This window comes from Drosophila eugracilis, unplaced genomic scaffold (genome assembly GCF_018153835.1).
Source record: "Drosophila eugracilis isolate 14026-0451.02 unplaced genomic scaffold, ASM1815383v1 contig_90, whole genome shotgun sequence".
NCBI classification, from domain to species: Eukaryota; Metazoa; Arthropoda; class Insecta; order Diptera; family Drosophilidae; genus Drosophila; species Drosophila eugracilis.
In genome coordinates this window covers 8,965,749-8,989,705 of record NW_024573812.1, presented here as the reverse complement: position 1 = coordinate 8,989,705, position 23,957 = coordinate 8,965,749, and the positions used below count along the sequence as shown (strand labels likewise).

Sequence of the window (23,957 nt, the reverse complement as noted above, 5' to 3'; positions counted from 1 at the left end):
TTTTATTGTATTTTTTACGCTCTGCATCGGCCGCACTTCGCTCCGTTTTGTTTTATTTTATTTCACTTTATTTTGTTTTTTGTGTTTTTTGTTGGAAGAGTCCTCGAGTCGCATTGCCATGTCCGCAGGCTACATTAAATTCCGCAAGTTGTATGCAAAGTCAGGTCTCCTGTCTCTCAACCCTGGCCTGGCTTTATTAAATACAAATATTTTGCTTGTGGGGGACAATTGTTTGGCGGCTTCAGAGTCCTTCGCCTCTGTATCCTGTATGTTTGTGTCTGTGTGTGTATGTGGATTTTCGTCCTGACCACATCCCTTGAGCAAAGTCTGTGGCTGTCAAGGACAACACATACCCGTACATATATACTTGCTGGCAGTAAAGGTTGTCTTTCACATTCCAAACTGAAAAATAAGTTATTTTTATAAGTCGGTTTGGCCTTCAGTTGCAGTTACGAAGAGTCTTCCTTGATATTGTGGTGAATATGGCTTGCGTCCTAAGGGAAATTTTATAACCATGTTTAATATTTATATTTTAAGGAATATAAGTGGTTGATGGACTAGAATATGCAGGAATATAGCTATGTCTTCTTCAAATCTTACTCTAATTCTCAAATTATTTTAAAATAATAAATACGAGAGATTTTCATTATAAAATTTGAGCATTATGGCAAGAATATTGGTTTTAATCGTTACTTCAAATATTGTTTATTATTTCTTAATTAAAGTATAATGTAAATGTAAATTCATGGCTTAAATAACTTAACAGAAGTATCGGTATTATTCCTAGTATGAAAATACCGTAAGTTAATTCTAGTTTTTTAAATACCATCTTAAAAATTACGGACTATAAAAGATTAAAGTCGTATTATATTGAAAGAATACTTATTAAAATCTTATAATATATTTACCATCATTGATATATTTAAATAAAAATTAAAATGTTTAAATAATTTAATGCTTTATAGACAATTCCAACGAAAAAACATGTTACACTTAGTAATAAGTGTACCTACAAATTTGTAAAATCTCGGGAACATGAAAAGTTCGTGGTCTTTGTCCTTTCCGCAGGACACTTCCTTCCCACACATAGAGAACGGCAATTCTTTTCTGATTCCTGCCCTTTCACTCATTCTTGTTGCTTTTACTTAATGCAAATAAAATGCCCAAAGGCTTAAAAATCGGCGCACAGCTGCAGATTCAGTAGGACATAGCGGTAAACTCACACAGATACACAGTCATACGCCCACACACACAACCTCTCTTCGTCAATGCCTTACAATCTCTCAAAAATAAAACAAACGATTCACGAAAAAATTCGTGAGAGAAAATAACACGGCAAAAAGGGTGGGAAAACAAGGAGTTCCTGTAAGACGGTGGGCATCCTGCGGAGTTGAAGTGCGAGGGAAACCCGAGCCAGAGTCAACGAATATTTCATTCGTCATAAAAACATTTTGCAATAATTTTTGCATTTCACTCGACCAACTGCTCACGGTTTATCCTTCCCTTTTACCCGCTCACATTTCTCCCTCGCGCTCATTTATCATTCTCGAGACAGTGTTGTCCACTTATAAATTCAAAAAGTAGCTACATTTTCATATTTTGAGTATAATCGAGATTTACAAAGGTTACAAATGTAAAAAAATATTCTATATAAAAAATTAAATTTTTAAGGTGAATTGTTTTTTAATAATATAATCATAAAACACCAAAAAAAAATCGTTAGAAAACTTGTTTAAAGCGGTTTGACTTATTTATACCCAAATCTGGCTATAAAACATGCAAGAAGCCAGTTCTGTCCGAAGACCTCAGCGAGTCATAATATACGCCAAAAATCGCGATGTAAGTAAGTGGAAGTGAGAAAAGGGGAGTGGGCAGCCAACAAGTGACAGAAAAAAGAGGGACGGGGACAGAGTGTGTGTGCTTTACATTTGGTTTATTTGGCTTGGTTTTTGGGTGGAGTAGGGGTGGTGTAGGGTTGGGCTTCTGGATTCCAGCTACTGCTGCTGCTGCGGTGTTGCACAATAAACCTTGCTTCCTGGCAACGCAATCCTTTATAAGCCACTTCACTCCGCCAGTCCAAACCTTTAGCTCACTTCAAGTTTCCTTATTACCCCTCGGGTTGTCGGTCAGTGTAGCAGAATTCCTGTTGTTTTTGCCTTTAACTGTGGCTTAAAGCCCTCTTCATTTGACCTCTTGTGACCTGAGGCTGTATTTAACGTTGTCGTCTTAGGTTCCTTTGTTTGATTCACTTTTTAGAGTTGGATTTGTGGGGAATGAAAACGGAAATAGGAATGAAGTTAAATAGCTACTTAAAACCAAATAAGTATGCTTTTTACCAGGTAAATTTATGACTCCAACTGGTTATTGTAATACTTACTCTTGAGTATATAATAATACAATATAGATCTGTTGACTCGCAGATGTGTTAAAACTGAAACAGCTTCTTTTTCCCATAAATTGCATTGTTATTGCGTTCCCCTAGTTTACCAAATGTTGGTAATGAGTTTAAAGCACAGTAAGATCCGGGACAAAGGTGTGTCCCTCGGTCCCTGCCCTCTTTCTACATTCTACATACATCTCCTGAATCATCATCCCATTCCGACTATATCCTGTCTGTTCCCTGTCGCCAGTGCAATTTGGCCCGAGTGCATCCCTGCAGATATGATCAGAATTGACACTCGGCCAGTGAAATTTGTGCCTAATTTGAGGCCTCAGCGGGAGCTGGACCTCTTCCTGTTCCATTTACCTCCCCTTTCCCTTCACTTCCCTTCCCTTCCCTTCCTTTGAGCCATGTAACATCTAAACAAAAGATTAGCTGCAGCCAACAGAGGGAATTGCACTTGGAAAAATACTTAGGTGAAAGTAACCTTTCAAATTTCTGATTACTGAGTAGGTTGAAAGTATTAATTAATATATAGAAAATTTTAAAATATATCTGGAAATGAATATGATTTTATAATTACTATTTATCAGAGTAATGCAGCATATTATTTAACTCTGATTTAACAAAATATATTCTGTATAAACTCTGGCATTCATTACCACATTTTCTCTCAGTGCTGGGACCACACAATGGAAATGACACGAACTGCAGTCATCTAAGGATGGATAAAAGGAGCATAGGGGCAGGGGGAGGGGGTAGCATGTGCACGCGTTTAATGGCAGAAAACACAACAACGGAACGGCGGACAGAGCCGGGCAAAAACAATTGTCAACAGACGTGGAAACGTGACCAACGAATTTCACGCACAATTTCACTTTATGCCAGAGTGTCCGAGGGTAACAAAGCCGGCCAAAGAGTAGAGGAGACCCTTTGACAATGGCCAGCGGAACGAAAGCCAGAATCTCCTACTCGGCCTCGGCCACACATTTATTGTTTAGAGCATGGCCCAATCCTCATCCTCGGCTGCGAAATCCATTCGGGAAATCCAATTAGCCATTGGCTCTCTGTGCGAACGGCGAGTTTGTTGACCAGGAAGTTGGCTTCCCGATCGGAAAATATGATTCATATTTACCCATTTCATTTCCCTCTCCATTCCCCCTCTTTTTCGCTTCCATGAAAATCGCCTGACACTTTTCGTTCTAATCGTAAAAGGTAATCGCCACTGCTTAGGCGCCTTTCCTTTGTTTTCCATTTTATTGCAATTATTGCAAAAGTCGGGGAATTTTGACTTATGCTTCTTGGGATCGCTTCCTCTGCGATTGCCGATAATTGCCAAGAGGCCTACAAGGCACCGTCTTTCCACGTCTTTGGTCATGGCTTTTTACCATCCGCAAATGGGTAAAACGAACCCATGAAGTTCTTTGGTTCGTTGACATCCCTCGGGCTTGGACTATCGCTATTGAGTGGGAGGAAGTTTGCCTGGTTGTGCGTGGAATGGTCAAGTGTCGATTGGGTTACTATGGGAACTCTGCGGGGATCTTCATATGCAATCCTATAGTACTGCACTTTAAATATGTTTCGAGCTTCTGGGAATTGGCTAAGTGCGATTATGTAAGCGGAGAGTAGAAAAATGTAATGACTCTGCCAGGGAATTGCTAATGGGGGAAGTAAGAAATTTAATAAATTTAATGCAAAATATGAGAATTAAGCTGTGGAGACTCTCTTTCAAACCATTCAAAAAATCAAAACAAATATTTAATTCATAATAAATTATACTGGACTTTATACGGTTTCATGCTGGATCATCTTTTCGTTTGGAGGCTGGAAGTTTCACCTTCCGCCCGTAGATTTCCATTGCAAATGCCTCCGTTCTTGCCACGGATCTCTGCCGGCCAACTCGCATGTCCAACTTTTTTTTTTGCGGCAACACATGTTTCCCATTAGCCAATAGAAGAGGGAAAATAAAATAAAAGTTTCACTTGATGGGGACCTTGTCGTCGTCATCGGCATCCTCGTAGCCGTAGTTGTCGTCTCACATTTCAGACTCCAACCGACAATGAGATGTGCCGCAGTGTAGTTGTAGTGGTTGTTGTTAATGATGATGTTGACACAACTTGTTAACAGAATAATTTATGCGACACTGACTGGCCAAATGCTTTAAAAAGAAACAAAAACAAAGTTGCCAGCAGCGGAGGAATCTATTGCATATTTAATGACGGCTCGAGAGGAATATCTTTTCCTGTCCGGAATCCGGATGCGCGTGCCGTACCAGAAACTGGAGATCAAATTAAGAGCAGAGCAGAACTGCTGGATGGACTTCAAGGCTTTTGGAGGGCCTTTCGGATTTGCCGCCTGTTTTTTGTCATTTGTCAACGTCGCCAGTTTCAAGATTTTGGCCAAGCTGCAGCTTCACTTTGGCTCCGAGTGTAAAAAATGATAAACGCATTCGCTTATGATGTGTAGAGCTTTCATAAATCATGCTCTCCTCTTCAAAGTTGCTGGCTGTTGTTGGTCTTTCCACTGGCACTGCCGCAAATTTGCCTCGGCCAAGAGATCACAAGGAAATGCGGAAAATGCGCAGAGACAGGGCCAAAATACGGTGGTCAGCAGGGGCAAAGGGGCAAGGGGGCAGAGTTCAGAGGTTGCCACGCGACAGCGCTTAGACAAACAAGTGTCGCTTTTGGTTCCACTTTGAAGATGATGATGGAGGGGCTAGGCTCCTCCACGGATAGCAACTACGAGTAGTTCTGGCGATTTACGAGCTCCAAGTGGGTCACCAACTAGTCAGTAGGAGCTTCAGTTTCAGTTGGTATTTCGAGAGAGAAAAGGTCAAGTTGGTTAGGTAAACAACGGAAAGTATTCACAGGACTCTGTTCAAATTCCATCTGGTCAAAAAGGCAGCAAAGGCTAAGAAAAATGTGTAGAAAATTATGGTTATGGGACATATTAACTCTTAAACAAGTCTCTAAATTGTGGAAGAAAAACTATGGGAAAGTGTCTTGCCTTCAGAACCATTTGATAACTTTAAATAAACGAGCTGGCTATTTATTGATTTGGACGCTTAAGATATTTGTCTTACTTATTTATCCCAAAATGCTCATAATTTGGGCTTTAGAATGGCAAACATTTGCCTATTTATTGCTAACCGAAATGCTCTTGCCATTATTCATTGAAAGTGCAAATAAAAGCAGTCAGGACTTTTGGCTTATGGTCAAATTGTACTCTCCAAAGTAAGCCACAAATTTCTGTTGGTTTCTCTAGACCATATTTGGCTGTGGGACGTACGCTTGGCCCACCCACTCTATTTCCCTCTCATTAAATGCCTGATGGAAAATTCAATCGATATCCGTCAGCAGGGCGTTCTAATAATGTGTTCAACATGTCAGCCAAGTGCTTATGTCGCTGCCCCAATCCCCAATCCCCAATCCCCAGCGAAACAGAAAGGTTGAGGCTTCCAGAGAGTCAACACTGGTCAATGGAGCACTCACACACCACTACCGCTCCGGATCTCCCCACCAATGGACTACCACTTATGAAATTGAATGTAAACAAAATGAGCGGGCGACTCGCCTGCAAAGCTCACTTGTCCGGGTGACAATATCCCCCAGCAAAGTCCCCGAACCAACCCAATCCCTTCCAGGCGCTTCTCCCACTGCTTCGCCTCGCTGACTGACATATCGGCGCCAAGCAGGCAATTAACATGCGATTGTCATAAATTTACTCAATGCACAGATTATTAAACATTCATAAAATAAATTACCCAGCCAAAGTGCATAAATTCTGAATTGATTTTAACGCATTGTCCGAGACAAAGGGCAGCGAATGAGGGAGGAGCAGGGGTCCGTCCGTCCCCCTTGAAGGAGTCGAAGGAATCTGGTTATTGAATTATAACGATGTCGGGCAGAATGGCCAAGGGAAAAACATAAACATAAATTCCTTCAAAGTCTTCGAGCGAAACAACAATTGCATAGAAATCAATTTCAGAGAAGAAGCGTTCAAGGGTTAAATTCCATGGGGGGAGGATATAAATTTTGTAAATGCAGCGAGGGGGAACTCAGAAAGAGGGGGGTTGAAACGGCTCGTGGGTGTATTGGGGGTGGCCGGAGGGGGTAACTGGTGGGGGATTCCATTTTATGGCATTTGTGGCTTGTCGCTGGGGTTGAAACAAAGACTTTTCCATAGTTCCTTTATAGTTGGGTTTGGGTTGGGGAAATGGAAAAGCGTCCATTGACTGGCTGTTGGAAATCGGATAGTTATGAAAACTTGCACATAAAATGCGGAGTTGCCATTATAGAAAAGGGGTTGTATTGGAACTCCCTTTGACTGTACAAGACTCTTTGAAAGTTTCTGGTTTGTGTGTTCAAAACGATAACCACTAATTTATTAGATTTCTGATAAGAGATTTTCACTTTGGCATTGAAAATCATCGAAAAGGAATGAGTGTGTGGAAATAGTGCTTAGTCTTAAATCTATATCTATAGAGATGTTCTGATATGCATGGTCTAAAAAGTAACTAAACTCGCACTTTCCCCTTCTTAGCTAGCCGATTAAACACAAGCAGAATCGCAGATAACCTCACAATAGTTAAGGCTGCCGCCCCCAACTGAGATCCAATGTGATTGCATTTCAGCTAACTGCATTACACTGCTCCTTTGCCAGCTCTAAGCGGATAATTTGGGCCAGAATATCATTAGGAATTCCCTTTTCCCGCTTCGAAATCGGAGAAAGGGGCAGCAGAATCTTCGTGCTTAATGCAACTGCAAGGCAGAAGGAGAAAAACTCCAGAAAATGGAAAGAGGGGGCACTCTGATGTTGTGAAGTGAAATGAAATTACGAAGAACCAGCTGAATGTCAATGTCCTCCCACAAAAAATCCCTTGCCACCGCACCCAACTGCTGCTCCTCCTTCGTGCCACCAAAAACAAAGACCGAACGGAATGTATGTACAGCAGACAGCAGTATGTACAAATGTATATATTTTTTATGACATTTCTGACAATTTATGATGCAAATTCCTCACCCAAAACTGAAAACTGAAGAACGAAGCGATGGCACGAGAAGAAGCCTCCGACAAATTGTCGAGAAATTGCATAAAACTATAAAAAAGACAAAAAACAAAAACCAGAGAGAAAAAACAAATTGTTATGCTGAAATCTGTAATCTGAAGTAGTTGCGGATGCACTCGAGGGATATTTATGGAGGGAGTGAGAGGGGAGAATGCCAGAAAAAAGAGACGGCCACACTCCGGGCAAAGGGCAAAAGCTGCATGCAAAATTGTTTTATTTCTGCTTTCATTATTTTATGTATATATGTATAGAAAAATATATACCATATTCCGTGATGGCTTTTTATTTTGTGTTGATTCATCAGAAAATAAATTGAAATATTCTTGTTGACAAACCCGAAACTCGGACGGAAAACTTTTTGCTGTTTGCCATTGGATGATTTATTTAATTTACTAAAACTAACACAACATGGAAAATATTTGATAATAAAATCACGTTCACACGCTTAAGGCCACAAATCAATTGGTGCCACCGAAAAACGAGAAACGAGAAACGGGAATCGAACCCATCAATGAAATCTCGTCCCGAACCCAAAGTTCATTATAAAATTATTTGTCTTTTGTTTTGGTTTTCTTTTTGGGTTCCCAAACTGATTCTTGGAATCAGTTTTTGACCGCAAGTGAGGCCCTCCCTTCTCCACCCACACAAATTTGCCTTTGGCTTTTGGCCTTAAAAAGTATAAATATCAATCTATCCCATAAACTCTACTAAAGAAAATTCTTTCAACTTGTGCGGTCGCCTCCTTTTCTCTGATTAATATCCCAGTTTTTTATTTGAAAGTCACACAAACAAGCTGATAAAAAGGAATAAAAACTTTGTTAAAAACAAACTATTGGCAGAAAAAAAGTTTTAAAAATAAATATTGCAATTCCAATGGCATTATAGTCTCGGTGGCTAACCACAACAGAATGATGGACAATTTTAAAAGAGCTAAATTAACGAATCAGAAATATGGCCTTGTTTTTAGGTGGAAAAGCGAAATTGCACGTAATGAAAGGTGGAATTAAATTCTGTATTTGTTTGATTCATCCATAAATAAGAACGCAACGAAATTAATGCGTAACTTATGGTTAAATACCAAATTGAATATTTTAATAATGTAAGAACTTAACTTACTAAAAAACCCATTAAATCATCTACCTCGCAATCTCTTTAATATCTAAATTAAACATTAGTTTTCAGTTCCCCCACCACAACCCTCTAAAATTTCAATTTCGTTCAGAACGCTTTCGTTATGGCCGTATGGGACAGGGCTTTTGGCCTTCAACTGATTTCCATTTCGTGCATGTAGCCAAAACTCAAACGTGGTCCAATTTGTTATGAATTTTTATTGAGTTGTTTGTGTGTTAAGGAAAAAATTAATTTATCGCCTTCGTTATTGTTCAAATAAAAGGCCAAAATCGAAATCGGCGATTGGGGAAAAATGGAGGGAATTTCGGACCAGGGGCGGGCCCTCCTCGTCATCGTCATCATCATCTGTGGGACACCATCGATGGGCATCAATGCGGGGATGTGTCAGAAAGTCGGCGACGGCGACGGCGGTGGTGGTGGGGAGACGTTGCCTGAATTTAAATGGACAAATTAATTGCGTTTGTCAGGCCTGTGGACAGGTTCTAGCCATTGGGACAACGGCAGCAACAAAAGTCCAAACGGCCGAACAAAGAATTAATTGGTTTTTGGACACTGCATGAAATATATTTAATTTAGGCTTAATGCCCGACAGAGATTGCATTTTAGTATGCATTCCCCTCGCAGGTCCCTTACCATCTACTTGCAAGTGTCAAATTGGCATTGAATCATGACTCTGACTGTATCTCTTTATCTGTACGCGATCGCTGGGCCATCAAATAGCCATTAAACAGTAGACCATTATCCTGGTTGGTGGGAGAAGAATGTCGAAGTCTCCATAAAGGATCTCTCAGACCGCAGGCTATCGTGTGGTTATGGTCGGGGATCGAGGTTTGGGACATAAATTATCACTTGGTTTTGGGTCAGACAAAGTTGTTTCTAGGTGATTCGATGGCGGAGAGTTGTTGGCAGAGGGCAGCTAAACAACACTGAGGAAAAACTGTTTGAGTAAGGAAGAAAATATAACTATGAAAATCAAAGATGGTTTATTTTGCTATTTGGAAAGTAAGAAAGCAGATTCTTAATGACTTAATTGTCTAGCCTAAAGTTCAATATCTTATTCTTTACATTTTTTATTATATATATAATAATTTAAATGAGATATTTTCCCTGAATAGAACCCTTACCTCTGTCCCAAGTTCAAAATCCCTCTTTTGTCCGATCTGAGTTGACAGTTTTATTGTGTCGCCTTTTTTGAATTAATTGAGTCGCCCCTCGGCTCGGAATGAAGCCGTCGTTGTCGTGTTTCCAAGGAATGTCGTGAGGATGCGATCCCCGAGAGAACCCCCTGATGAGGAGGATGAGTCCGAGAAGAAGACCACACATTGCGATGGAGACACACGCAGCTCTTTTGACGAAACCCAAAAGGCAGGCCCTAACAAATGGCTTCTTCTCTATTTATTCGGCCTGCGGGCGAGCCGTTGCCAATTAATTATAATTGATTGGCGATATTAACGGAAATTATGATGATTACGATTATTCGCTGGAAATGCACCCGCAGATACGTAAATACGCAGATACGTTTTTCTCTCGAAAGATATAACGAATCACAATAAAAGCTGCAAACTATTCGGATGTATGATAAACGACTTAATTGCCGGCTTTCAGCGAGCCATTCACATTTAAATTATTGAATTTTTGATATTTTCGAACGGGGGAGGGGTATATATTTTAATCGGTTTAATTTGGCGCTTTAAGGCTAACCAAACTTTGGATGTGGTAAGTAAAGTAGTCACGATTTTGGGTTTTAAGAGGGGAAAGTCAGCTGAAAGTCCATTAATTACCTTAAAAGTGGAAAACTTGAAAATCATTTACCTATTATTTTGATATTTTAAAAGGAGAAACAAATTTAACAACCTAAAAAGGGAGGTCATTAAGTTTGTAAAAATATTTACTAAGAAAGGATAAACTTTCATGAAAACTTTTCCTTTTTCAGCAATAAAAACCTTTTATTTATTATAAATTTATATATTTTTATGAGTTTGTAATTTATGTTAGTAAATATTTATATTAAATAATTATTATATCTTAGATTTGCAAGGCTTAATATTGCTTTCAGTGTTGCCACCATTAACTAGTAGTTTTTCTTTCGAAAAGAAGCCCTTTCATTTCACTCAAAGAAGTTGTCAAAAATTTGGTCTTACTATTTTTCTAAATAATTTTTCACCAGTAAGAGCTAGTTCCTTGGAAAATTTCCGGAAACTATGGGACGTCATCGGTCGTATAAGCCTCATTACTTGAATAGAAAGCGTTCCCGGTCGCGTTCCAGTTCCCGGTCGCGGCCCACGCGTTCCGATACAATTTTTACGGACAGACCACGGGTGAAACGACGTCCGGGACATGGCACATCATCCTGGGACATACCGCCCGACGGCTATTCCCACCTGACTCCGATCCAGTACAAAGCCATGCAGGCCAGCGGGCAGATAGCTTCCCGGATTATTCCGGATGCCGTGCCCACGGGGGAGTCGGCGGCTATTGCGATGGTCACTCGACAGGCACGCCGTCTTTATGTGGGAAACATTCCATTCGGCGTTACTGAGGAGGACATGATAAACTTCTTCAATAGGCAGATACTGTTGCTGGGACTGGATTCATTGCAGAACACGGATGGACGGGCGGTGCTGTCCTGTCAAACGAATCTGGAGAAGAACTTCGCCTTCTTGGAATTCCGTTCGATGGATGAGGCCACCCAGGCTATTAATTTCGATGGGATTTGCTTTCGCGGACAGACTTTGAAGATCCGAAGACCCCACGACTACCAACCAGTGGCCTCTGTGGGTTCCTTTGAAACCGAAACCTTTGGGGTGGGCAAAACTACCTTGACCTTGCCAGCGATCTCTGCCAGCTGTGTATCCAATCTGGTTCCCGATTCCCCCAATAAGATATACGTGGGTGGGCTGCCCACCTGCCTGGAAGAGACTCAGATCAAGGAGCTTCTGCAATCCTTTGGCGATCTGAAAGGATTTAATCTGGTGAGGGAAGCCGGCACAACCCTGAGCAAAGGATTCGCCTTCTTCGAGTACGTGGATGCCAATGTGACGGATCAAGCCATCGCTGGCCTGCACGGCATGCAGTTGGGCGATCGCAGACTGGTCGTCCAGAGATCCATTCCTGGCGGAAAGAGCTCTCTTCTTGGTCAGATGTCGGCACTTCAGGTTCCCGGGCTACCTTCATTACAATCCACTGGTGGTGTGGCCACGGAGGTTCTGTGTCTGTTCAATATGGTCTTGCCGGAGGAACTGCTGGACAACGAGGAGTACGAGGACATTCTCACGGACATTAAGCAGGAGTGCGCCAAGTACGGAGAGGTTCGCAGCATCAGAATCCCCCGACCCATTGGCCAAAATCCGCCGCAGGGCTTGGGGAAGGTCTTTGTCCAGTTCGAGTCTGTCCAAGATTGCCAAAAGGCCCTGACCGCGTTGAGTGGTCGCAAGTTCAGCGGTCGCATTGTGATGTCCTCGTTCTATGATCCCGAAAAGTACCTAGCCAATGATTTTCAGTAAAAATATTAATTAAAAAATAAACTTAATAAACTTAAGTATCTGATATAGCTATGGTTACCTCATCCAAGCCATTTCTTGTCAACTTTACAATCGGCTGAGTCCAAGGCCAGTCTGCCATATCGAACTTAATCCCTGCAAAAGAACGAGCTCTCTGTTATTGTTTTCCCTTGTTGTGATATCATCTGCTTAAAGCCAAAGAAATCGCTTTGAGTTATCTGACACGCCTCCTTGCCCCTCAAAAAAAAAAGGAGTAAGGGTGCCGGGGATTCAATTAGCCAGACCATCTTAAGCTGCAATCCTGAAAAGCTGCTCAAAAGCTGACTTCTCCCCTCTGTCGGCCAAGCTTTTCGTTTCTCTCTCTTTTTGGCTTAATTAAAATTTTAAACTTTACGCTTTATCGCCGGCATTTCTCGGGCATATTCACACCTACCTTCTGGTTATTAGCAAGCAGGCTCAGGTAATTCCTTAATGCCTTTTCAATGGAGAAGCTTCTTGGGCCCCGGCCGCTTATCTCGCCGAACGGTTGCATTTTCTCAGGTCTCACATTTCGAGAGCTTCTCGGGGCATCTGTCTTTGGGGTCTTCTCTTATCTTAAAGTTTGGTCATTTGGTCGACAGCCGATCATCAATACCCGTACGCGTAATGAAATGGTTAACACACAGAGAGAAAAAAGAGGTTCGGAAGTGGGAATTCAATAGCCATTCGCTCTTAGTTGGGTAAATATTTAATCACGATCAGAAACCTTAGTCTTTGGGAGTTTTGTTTTAGTTAAACTTTATTAAAACCAACTTTGTAGATGCACTTTAATAGTTTACTTTCGAAATTTGTGCTCAGTGCAGCTTTAAGAGCGTTGAAAGCCCAACTCCGGACTCAACGATTTATCAGTGGCAACGACGACCACAACTAAACGCTTTATCGAAAGCGGAGGAGATTGTGGCAGGAAGGAGAAATGAGAAGACGGAGAACTTGAGTGGACCGTGGACACAAATTAATTCAACGCCTTGGACTTTTGTCATTCACCGGAGGAGACGCTCTGAAGGCGAACCTTTCATTCCTGCTGCTCCCAAAAATACGAAAAAAAAAAAACTGAGAAAACAAGAAACTTCTTTCGAAGCCGCTGGCTGTCCCATGAAAATCAATGCCTCAATGGGTAATTAATAAACGCCCATAAAGATGCGGATACAATAAAAATTCCAGACGGATTGGAGGCGGAGAGGAGGAGTCAAAAGGGTTCCCCTTTGATTTTGTAGTTTTTCCCTGCGTTGATTTTTACGATCTGGCAGCTGCGCTTTGGGGATTAACTGGATTGACTTCTAATCTCTCCTGCTCCCCGAATCTTGTCATGCGACTTCTTCAAGCAGATTGTGACCCAGGTTAGGGTCTCTCGACGGTTAGGTAACAACGAAATGAAGCAATCAAAGCCACAGTTGAGTGAACCCTCCATTCCGGTGGCTATCCCTGCTTCTATGCATTTTTAATTGCATTCTCATCATTGGATTTGAATATGATGTAGTAGATAATTACTGGGCTCCTGCCAGAGCCACGCCTTCCTCTAAAAACGCTTGTTAAATGACTCCCCCTTGCCTTGATTATTCTTTCTGGTAGCTGGCAGAGTATCAGAAGCTTGTCTCTTTATCGCATCCATCACTCAGGGAGATACGAGCTATCCAACTTAATTAGTCGGATCTGCAGGATGTGTTCTCTGTGTTTCACTAATGATAGTTTAGAGGCCCGAGAGTCGTATAAATTTGCCAAAGATACACAGATATCTTAGCCAGTAGAGAGGTTCCATAAAAATTTGTTCATCTAATGATCGCGATAGGCATCTGGCATGCCTTCAATTTGTACAGATTTAATTAAGATAAATGTTAATTCAGAAGAGACAAAAGCTTAATGAGCTAGACTGCAAATCCCCCCGAAAGGTCGCAAGTTAATCTCTGAAATATATTTAAAAATCAAGCTGGAAACTTTTTGTGGGGGTTTCTCGAAGGGGTTGAAGGGGAACTTCAGACCGAATTCAATTAACCAGAAACCTGTTGCTTTGTTTGGCTTGGCCCGCAATTCAATTCGCATTTCCGGAGCCTGGAAAAAAACCGAAAAAATAAAATTAAGGGACCGAGGGGGGCAAACAAAACATGCGAAATAAAATCAAATAAACAAATATTGTTGTGCAGTTCAAGCGAATTCGTAATTTCCCCTTCGTAGTCAACAACAAAGGCTAAAAACAAATTACCAGCGAGAATAATTTCACCGAAATTTCCACTTTTTGTTCTTTTATCTGGAAGAGGGCAGGAGGAGTTACCCACCCACCCACTGTCATTGCCATTCCCTTTCCAGTGTGCCGCGTCGCTTCGTTAATGGCAGCGCAATTAATTCGAGCAAATCGTCTGTGAACCCTTTTTATGACCTCTAAGAGCCCTGTCTACCCCTCCCTTATCCTCCTCCCCTCTCCTTGCAGATAAAAATTCATTAAACGACATCATTGGAGAGCTTTGTTTCGCTTTGAACTGTTTGCCCGGCGATAATAAATGCGGAATAGGAACGCAAATGTCGGAAAAAAGTGTTCTTTAAATGCTTCAGGAGTTTGTTTTCCTCTCTTTTTCGGGCTGCTGAAAATTGTTTGGGTTTTATTTGCTTAAACTGTTGAATGAGCTGCTGGCATAGAACCAGAAGCAGGAACAAAGGCTACATCTCTGAAGGGTCTAAATTTAGAAGGATTTCTGGGGAGAAGCTAATTTGAAAGATTGGGTGGTAAATATAGAAAATGATTAAGTAGAGGGATTTGTAAACTTATCAGGAGTCCAAAAACTATCAGCTGATAAATGATAAGTTCCATTGATCGCTTTTCTGTGCTTTTTGAATAGAAAACATAGTGGTTTCTAATGCCGCTTATAGCAAGTGAAACCATTAGAAGCATAACTTTACCTGACCTCACCTTCGGGTTAATAAATCTCTGGGAAAACTTATATTGAACTAGTTCCCCCATCGCCATTAAACTAACCCATTAGCTGGCTATTCAGCTAGCCTGAGCACATTGTTACAAGATAATTCCGCTGATCTATTACGCGGCTCAAGAACCATTTGTCTCTCTAAACTCTTACACAATGCCGAGCGGGTCGAATCCCGGAATCCCGAATGCGAGTTCGAAGAACCCATTTGTGGACACCCTACGGCGCCGAGGCGAGAAACAAAAGGAAAAGCGATGGGCATCGCGGCTGAATGGGTTTTTCCAGCAGCGCGCTGCTGCGAGGGAGGGACCAACGCGAAATAACCCAGCGAGTTGGTGAGCGCATTTAATGAGGGTCATAAAATCAAGCGCCAGGCCTCAGCCTGCAGACGAGGAAGGGAAGAAAAAAAGAGGCTCAAACCGAAACTAAAGCAATCCGAGAAGGTGTAACAGGTGAGACAGCAATGAAATTATAATGCAGATTATCCCGAGGGGTGCTACCTAACATGGCCAAAAAGGACATCTAAATGGGCCCAAAGCTGACGATTTGCGGATGAGACCATTTCGTACCATTGAGCCATTATTTCTTTCGAGTATTTGCTTTGATATTTCGCCGCAAAACCTTTTAAATCGTTTGTTTGGGAATTTTCTTTTGTTGCCTTGCCTGCCCTCCTACCTCCTCTTCCCTCCTCCCTATGCAAATGCGTGTCAACTTTGACCCCAACTGAAGCCGAAATACATAATCCAAAAGAGAGAGAGAGAGAGAGAACTAAAGAAACAACAAAAAGAAGAGCCCAGGCATCATCGGAGACAATGGGAGAAACACATTTTAAGCTGCTCGAAATGCTCGACTTTTTTGACTGGCCAGCACTTCACTCCGCCTGGCATAATCCAAACTAAATGTCCGACTTAATTTTGTTGTTCAACTGTCCTGCTTTTTGGCCTTGGATCTGGATGCACTGCGATAAATAGTTGAGAGAAAATATTTAGAGAAAATATGGGAGTAGTTTAGTATGTTCAAGTTACAAGTTTTTGCTTAAGACTAGCTTGCCATTGCCTCTTTTTAAAAGTGGTTAAACTAAGTGCAAATCCTCCCTCCTTCCTCCTTCCTTAATCTTTATAAATCAATTTTAAAAAGTAAGCAGTTTTTAAGATATTTCTATGACCCATTAAGTTCTAACTTCTTCATTTTCCCACAAAAAAATCATAATTTCAGGACCTAATATCTATTCATATATTGTTTCTCTAACCTTTTCACTTGATCGACTAACCAAAACACTCGATTCCAATAAGCAGTGCATAAATACATCGAATATAAACATTTATTTTTCTGCCTAAGTCTCCCATTTCCCAACTCCTATACCTGTCATTTCCTTGATGACCAACAACTTGTGAGCCTTCTGTGATAGTAGACTGTATCTGTGAAGTGTATCTATGAATGTAAGTGCAGATTACATGGCTACATATCTTAACTGTGAGTTAGGCCAATGGTTCAGTGACCTTTGACAGGGTCTATTCAGGAGTTCCTTTAACTGTTTTTCTCTCTCCCTCTCCGTGAATGTTTATTTATTTCTTTATTTTTGCCGTGTAACGCTGTGAACTTCGAGGTCCGCCCACTGATGAATGCTCGCTGCTCCCGGGATGAATCTCTGCAGCATTCTGTTGGCCAGCATTTGTCCTGGCTGCTGCAGTGCCACTCCCCTTCCGCCTGTCAGCGTCCACACAATTCAACTTCAACTTTTGATACTCATCTGAATTTGCATTATTTTCTTTTGCCGCTGTTTACGTTGATTCTGATTTTAATCTTTCAACTGCGCTCCGCTCCGCTTTTCTCGTTGCCTTGCTTTTTATTTAGTTTGGAATCTTTTTTCTCCGTCCGATTCGCCGGTGATACGTACTCGTACCTGTCCCTCTTGCCACGTCCCCGTCCAGGTGAACAGGTTTCCTTTCCTTTGTTTGTCGCACTCGGCAGGTTCCAACGCACTCTTCACCCGCTTTCCTCTCCTTATTTTTCCCTGCATTTCCATTGGAATAAAAGAGAGGAGGAGGGCAGTGGAAAAAAGTATCCTAATTGGTATTAAAATTGACGTTATTTTTTATTTCGTACTGTCATTGTATTCGGTTGCCTTAATAGCTGGAATGGTGCCGCATTTGTCTTCTTCCCAGAGTTTATTCAGATTGCATTGGGAGAGTCGTAACCCGACTAAATTTGGACCACTTTGGGCGAAAACGCACTTTTCCAGATTGCATCGAGATTAAAATCGAAAAATAAACAGACTTCTGTTGTTCCTCCGATTACCCAAATCCCTTCAGATCGAACTGTCCGATATGACCTCTGCATTCGGTTTAATTTTCCATATATATATATATATATTATTTCCCTTTTTATCATTTCATTTTTTGTTACCTGCATTTTATCTTTTGTTTGGCTTAATGCCGCCAGCATTTCGGTTGGAAAGTTATGGGCGAAATGGGAATTCCCCGCAGGATTAAATTTAAATGTGGCCACTTACACGTAATTAAGTTCGTTGCACTTTATTTAAATATATATTAAGCCGTTTTTTCCAACCCAGCAGCGATATGCAAAAATAATTAAGCTGGCAATAAAATTTTATTAAAGCTTAAATTGAGATGTAACCAAATTTGCAGCAAAGATTGGATGACAATTATATGAAAGGCTTTAAAAGCCGCTTGATTCTTGGGGTTTCGGAATGGAATAGGTCAGTTCTGATAAGATAGATTGGGGTTAACATTACAGCACTCCGAAAACTGTTTACTTGCTTGCAGTTCCCCTTTTACAGGTTACTCATATGTTAGTGTGGAAGACTTTACTCCGAAAGAGTATGTTCCACCTTCTGTTAATAGCTAACATAGACTGTGAGCATTTAAAATATATATAAGAATACAAATTTAACAACTGTTTTAAATATTTTAAATTATTAAAAATGCATTTTAATATTGCTTATAAAATTTTTAAGCTTATTAGTTTATTTTAGGTTTATTTTTACATAAACCCTTTATGTTAATTCACAGCAGCGTAATAGCTTCCACTGAGACATTTCTTAGAACTTATGTTATTCTCTCTGAGTTTCTAAAGTGGACTTTGTGAGCGAGCTGTTGATTCTGTCAGGTTTTGTTTGTGGAACTCTTTCGAAATGTGTGTCATTTTGTGGGCAATGTTAAGTGACTTTTAAGCCAAAGCAAATGTTAACTTAAAAGTTGTAAGATCATAACTTAAAAGATTAAATTAGGTAAAACAAAATAAGATTAAAAAATAATAATTTATTAACATTTTAAAGAAAGAGCCATAAGAAACTTGCAATTATTATTACTAATATATTTTAAAGTAATGTTAAATTTTAAATCAACTGATATAACTTTAATAATATAAATACCTTAATGATCCTTTAAACTCAACATTTAAAAAAACATATCCAAGATAATCAATTTGAATAGCAAAAGTTAAATGAAATCAAAGCTAACTTTGCTAACAAGATCGAAAACTTCTTGGCCAGCAGTAAAACTTCTTGAAAATTGAATTAAATATTAACATAGCATCCACATTCAGTGGATTTCCGTTCTCTCTCACAATTTCTCTCCCATAAAGGCGGCGCCTGCGTACTCCACGCTCTCTACGCACTCTTAACATACGATACACAGACGAGGAATGCGTTCCACTGGCGATGCAGTCGCCGACTCGATTCATAAATTGCGTTTAGTATTGCCGAGAGATTCAAGCGTTGTGGTACTCGAAATCGCGAGACGCGCGTAGTGTTGCGTTTTGAATTCTGTTTTTCGATCAGCAAACCATTGCGTCGCGTGCCCCATTTTGTGGCAAGAAGTGCTTAAATCGAATTTAGAAATTAGAAGAATCGAAACCCCAAAAGTGACCAATGCCAAGCCAAAAGCACAGCCTCTGAAAGTCCAAAAGATCCTTCAAGTTGCACGAAGTTCGTTCTCGGTTGTCGTCAGTTCGTCGCGAGTTGTTGCAACTTCGTGCGGGGAACAGTAAAAGCCCTACAGTTAGCCCAAATTAAGTAATTCAATCACCTCCAGACAGCCAAAATTCTATATTAATTAATAATAACCCAAAGTTGGAGTGTTCGTGAGATGTTGCTGCTGCTGCAACAGCCGCAGATTCGTGTGGCACAGTGTCTTAGTGTTTGAGAATTATAAGCGACTGTGAGCGTAGCTGCAGGATGATGCCCAGCGGATTACACATAAGGATTAAATAACAAAGTAATTTGCATATCTGGAAAATAAATCCGAATCATGACAGCGAACTAGGCACAAATTTATGCTGCCACCCCTCCGCCCCGTCCCCAAGGATCCTGCTTCGGCGGATGTCCGTTCATGTCCATGTTGCGAGTCAATGAAACTTTTAATTGTGCACGCGTGTGTCCCACTCCCCCTACCCTCCCCATACCCTCTCTGTGCCAGCAACCCCCTTTGCCCACACACCTGTTCATTGGGGAGCTCTCGTGCTCCGATGGCCCCGCCCCCTGTTGGGGTTTATGTTCATGTTTCCCGCATATTTGTCATGGACATCGCCTGGATGAATGCATGACTGGGTGAATAATCTCTGGGGGGACATGGCGGCCGTCCCTGCGGGAACGGGAATAAAAGTGCAACCATCAAGCCAGCCGTAAGCCTTTAAAAACTCGTGCAACTTTCTGAGGAATATGAAAATGCTTTTTGGGGAAAATAGAAGTTCTGAACGTGTCATAAAGTTAAGAGGAAGCCTAAATGGTAAAAGAAATTAAAAATATGCCATATAAAAGTTGGAAACATATTCGGGTAGCTAAGGGGAAAGCCTTTTGAGAAGACTTTCTGTATAAAAAGGTCGCTTTTTAGAGTTTTAATGAAATAAAATTGGTAAATAGGAATCAATTAGTTAAGGTTATTGAATCATTTGAAGTTAAACTAGTAAGTATTGTTCTTCTTAGAACTTCTGGCTATCTTCTATCAATATATTATGTTTAATCAGAACTTTCAAGCATTTTAAAGATATTTTTATAAAACTTATCTTTCAACTTTAAACTCGAAATCCTCTCCGCAACTTCTTATTTTCCTACTCCTTGGCTTTTCCTAACTTTATTAACCAGCAAGTGGAATTTCAGCTACTGTTCCGCCCTTAAGCTCTCCGGCCAAATCTCAACTTATTTTCAATTATCATGTCATCTGGTGGGAAAGCCATCCTGAGCCACCCTCAGCTCCCCTCAGCTTTTCATCCCTTTTCCTTTCTCCACACCAGCTGCACTTGAACTCCATGTTGGTAATTCGGAAAATCCCCCTCTCCTGGAATAAAAGAACCAGGAGAGAATTTACTATCGCCACCAACGCCAATTGAGGCACTTGTCCACGCTGCCTGACCTCCACCCACTCTGCCCCTTCTCCTGCTGCTGTGAGACCAACTCCTCCCCGCTTTCCTTGCCCTGTTTTCCTTTTCCTCTCGTTATGTTTTTTGCGGTCAGTTGAGGCCGCGTGCCGAGTTTCCATTGTATGTGTGTTTTTCGTGTTTAATTTTTTGTTTTCCTTTTTTTTGCTACTTACCCAGTGTTTGGAGGGTTTAGGGTATGATGTATGGGTTGAAATTTTGAATAGCCTGAGAAAGTAAGAGTTTTGAATGATGTTGAGAAGGCTTTAAGCGACTTTTCTCAGGATCTGTGAGTGTTAAAACTCAAATATTTGGGATGTGGACTATAAACTTCATCTGCAAGAAATTTGTTTTCCAATCCAAGAAGTTTTCCAATGAGAAACTACATGGTATCTCCTAGTCCTGAAGCACTCTTAGCTGTGGTTTTTTATATTTTTTGAAAGGACATGGATCCGTGGCCATGCGTATGTGAGCGAGTCAAAGAACAGCGGCAGAAAGCAGTGGAGAATCAGCAGAAAGAGAGAGAGCGAGGATATGGAGCAAAGGACAGCGCCAAGTTGACCTCGCGTCGCCTGCAGCGTTAATTTATAATTTACTCTCGGCTCACTGAAATCGCCTAGCACCCACCGACCACCCCCGCCGTACCCATTTTCCCTCCTTGAGAGCTCCCGCTTTTATTATTATTATTTCTGTGCGTTTCCACGCGCTTTTCCCTGCCCACAGAACAGAGCAAAGAAAAAAAGAAAAGGTCCTTTCTGCAACACCCCCCCTTTGCATCATCAACCAACGTTTTTGCCACTTTTGACTTTTTTACATTTGCCGACGGGGACAGAATGTTGTTTTTTGGCCTTGTTGTTGGCCCTGTTATTGTTGCCTCTGCCTGTGTTTTCCTGTGTTGCTGCGGTGTCCCTTGAATTCGGGCTGGCAAACAAGGAAGAGGGCCAAAACACGGCGAGGGATATCCAAAACCTGCTGCCCAAAATTCAGACCTGTTCGGTCCTTTGGCCCATTGTTGTTGTCTGCTGCCTCCGTTTTTAGTGCCTTAATTTCGCTGTTTGTCTGCGAGGTTTTTTCAAGTTTTTCTTGGCTGCCGTTTTTTTTTTTTAAATATTTTTGACTTTTGGCCCCGCGACTGTTGCTCGTCCGTCCGTCTTACTTTCTCCTTCCAGATTTTCCAGACAGTTTTTTTGTTCGCTCTTTTGTTTGTTGTTTTAATTAATTTGTAAATTTACTCGACCAGATTAAAGCAAAAGAGAAGCAAATTAGCCAGAGACTCGGCCAGGCCAGCAAAAATGCAGATGGACGACAGATGTCATTTGGGAGCGAGGGGAGGGGATCAGCCAAAGTGGGACATTGAGGATGAAAAAACAAACAAATTTGCTTGTGAAAAGTTTTCTGGGGAGTTTGGAATTTGTGGCACTTAGGAATGGCACAGGATTAGTGGCTGAGCCTGAACTCAGAGGGTGTTAAGAGCTTAAATTACTTAATAAAAACTGAAATTAAATGCTTTAAAAATATATAATAAATATTTATAAATAGTGACAAAGCCTTGTAATTAAAATCACGAGTTCATGAAACAAAAGGCAAATGAACCAGAAAACCATAAATAAACTCGCCAGCAAAATGAAATGTGGAAAAATCCTCTTTTTTCAGTTTACTAAACTAAAAAAACAGAATTTATTCCTGCCAAATGACATATAAAAATTGAAGAGAAAACCTTTTTTATGCCTTTAAAGAGTTATTTATGGCGAATCTTTAAAGACTATTAAGGAAAATGATTTCCAAAATCAACAAACCAATTTAAAAGGAAAATCTTTTAAGTTTCATTTACCAAATATTCAGCAAATACTATTTCCAAATTGAGAACCAATTAGTCTTAGGCAAAACACATTCACTCTGCGGTGAATCAACATTGGCAGACTCTCCACTTCTGTAGGCAAACAGTGTCTCGAATTTGTATTTACATTTATGTTTCGCAGTGTCTATCAAATTTCCCTCTCGATCTCGGTTTACAGCCCAGGAATGTCGCATTCCCTCAGAACTCCTGGCTTCATCTTTCCTCGAGCAGTCTCGAAGTTTGTCAATAATAATAATTCAATTTCCTGTCGCCGCAGCCGAGTCACTCGAGAAAAACACTTTTGCGGAAAACTCACCCAGCAAAAAAAAAAGAAACACATTCGCCCGACGGCCATTTAATTGCTCCTCCAAAGTCAGAACAAAGGCTGAATAAAATTAAATACGAGGCAGCTGTTTTTACTTAAAGCATTTAACTTGGTTTTAACCGCAATGGCAAAACTTTGCCTTGGCCCGAAGTATTGACACATTCGTACGCAGCCAGCTCTTGGCTAAGGCAACATCGAGTCGGCCAATAAAGTTCCTTGCGGTGTCTGAGCCAGAAACGAATTTCAAATTAAATAAACAAAAAACGGAGAGGAAAAAACTCTCCCAAATGTGCAATTAAAAAATTTTACAGTCATAACTTTTTATTATGGAACATAATTCAGACTTTTTTACTGCGGGAAGAGAAAATGAAAGCAGGCAGTGGCGGGCGGGCACCCAGCGCGTGTTTAATTTCGTTTTTCGTCCTGGTTTTCCAATAAATTTTCTTCCCTTTTGCACGCAATTTCCTCACTTAAACTTTTTCCCACTTTCTTCCCCTCCTGCCACCCAGTTTCCTCTCTTTTTTTTCGGGACACATAATTGCATTAAAGCCAACCGAGCTGGCCGCAGTTTTATGTGTCTGTTTCATCATATTTTTGGGTGGCAACAAATTCCCGGCTTGTTTACGTTTCACATTTTGGTAGTTTCTGTTTCTAACTATAGATTTTTATCACGAAGGGGTAGGGGCGGTAGGCGTTAGGCGGTTTCGTTTCATATTTTTTATTGGACCTAAATGTCGACACGTGGATAGTTTACTTACTATATAAGCCATATATAGCCTCCTTTTTTACATGCATTTTAATCGGAGTTTAGCTTGGGGCTCTTTTTAATGGCAAATGATTTGCGTTTGGGTGGGAAAATGGGAAAAAAGGGGTTCGTAATTGGTTCAAACATCTCAAGTTACCATCTGGCAGAAAGGTTTGTGCATGTTTATGGTTAATATGACTTTTGATTTTATTTTATATTTAGAATAATTCGAAAGCTGGAGCAGCTTATGTTTGAGAGTTCTCCTGTAGGTTAGTTTACTCCACTCCTTTCCAACTAGTTTACTCCTCCTCCTCCCAACCTTTCCATTAGCTTGCTAAGAACTTTAATTCAGAATATGATGTATAATATATACCCCCTTTAGCAGCATTAAACTTTCATAATACCCCCATTTCTCACATGTGGCAGACATTAACCCACGCCCATTACCCTGTCCGACAGCCAATAATTGTCGCTTCAACTAAATAATGCATAAATAATGCAGCAGGGATAACAAACTCAAACAGGATCAGGGGACAGGGATCGGAGGAGCGGTGTGGTGGGATATTAACCCATTCGGGGCCAAAGGGGTGGCTCTGTTAGTGGATTTGTTGGCCAACAAAGTGAGAAAACCGCAACGGAGCGGC

At 40.9% G+C, this 23,957-nt stretch overlaps 2 protein-coding genes across 2 annotated transcripts in view; both read left to right on the top strand.

The window, feature by feature from the left end:
* Positions 1–10,780: 10,780 nt before the first annotated feature.
* Positions 10,781–12,082, top strand: LOC108112148 (splicing factor U2AF 50 kDa subunit). The gene has a single exon (XM_017221896.2). The coding sequence runs from the start codon at positions 10,781–10,783 to the stop codon at positions 12,080–12,082; it is 1,302 nt and encodes a 433-aa protein (XP_017077385.2).
* A 6,680-nt stretch (positions 12,083–18,762) lies between these two features.
* LOC108112983 overlaps positions 18,763–23,957 on the top strand; it is a 45,093-nt gene continuing 39,898 nt past the window's right edge. The window contains exon 1 of the mRNA XM_017223391.2: positions 18,763–19,268. The gene's annotated coding sequence lies outside the window, so the exon portion shown is untranslated. The remainder of the gene's footprint in view (positions 19,269–23,957) is intronic.

Bases quoted from the DNA above. Each gene is read 5' to 3' on its own strand.
- LOC108112148 (XM_017221896.2), top strand. From the start codon at position 10,781: ATGGGACGTCATCGGTCGTATAAGCCTCATTACTTGAATAGAAAGCGT.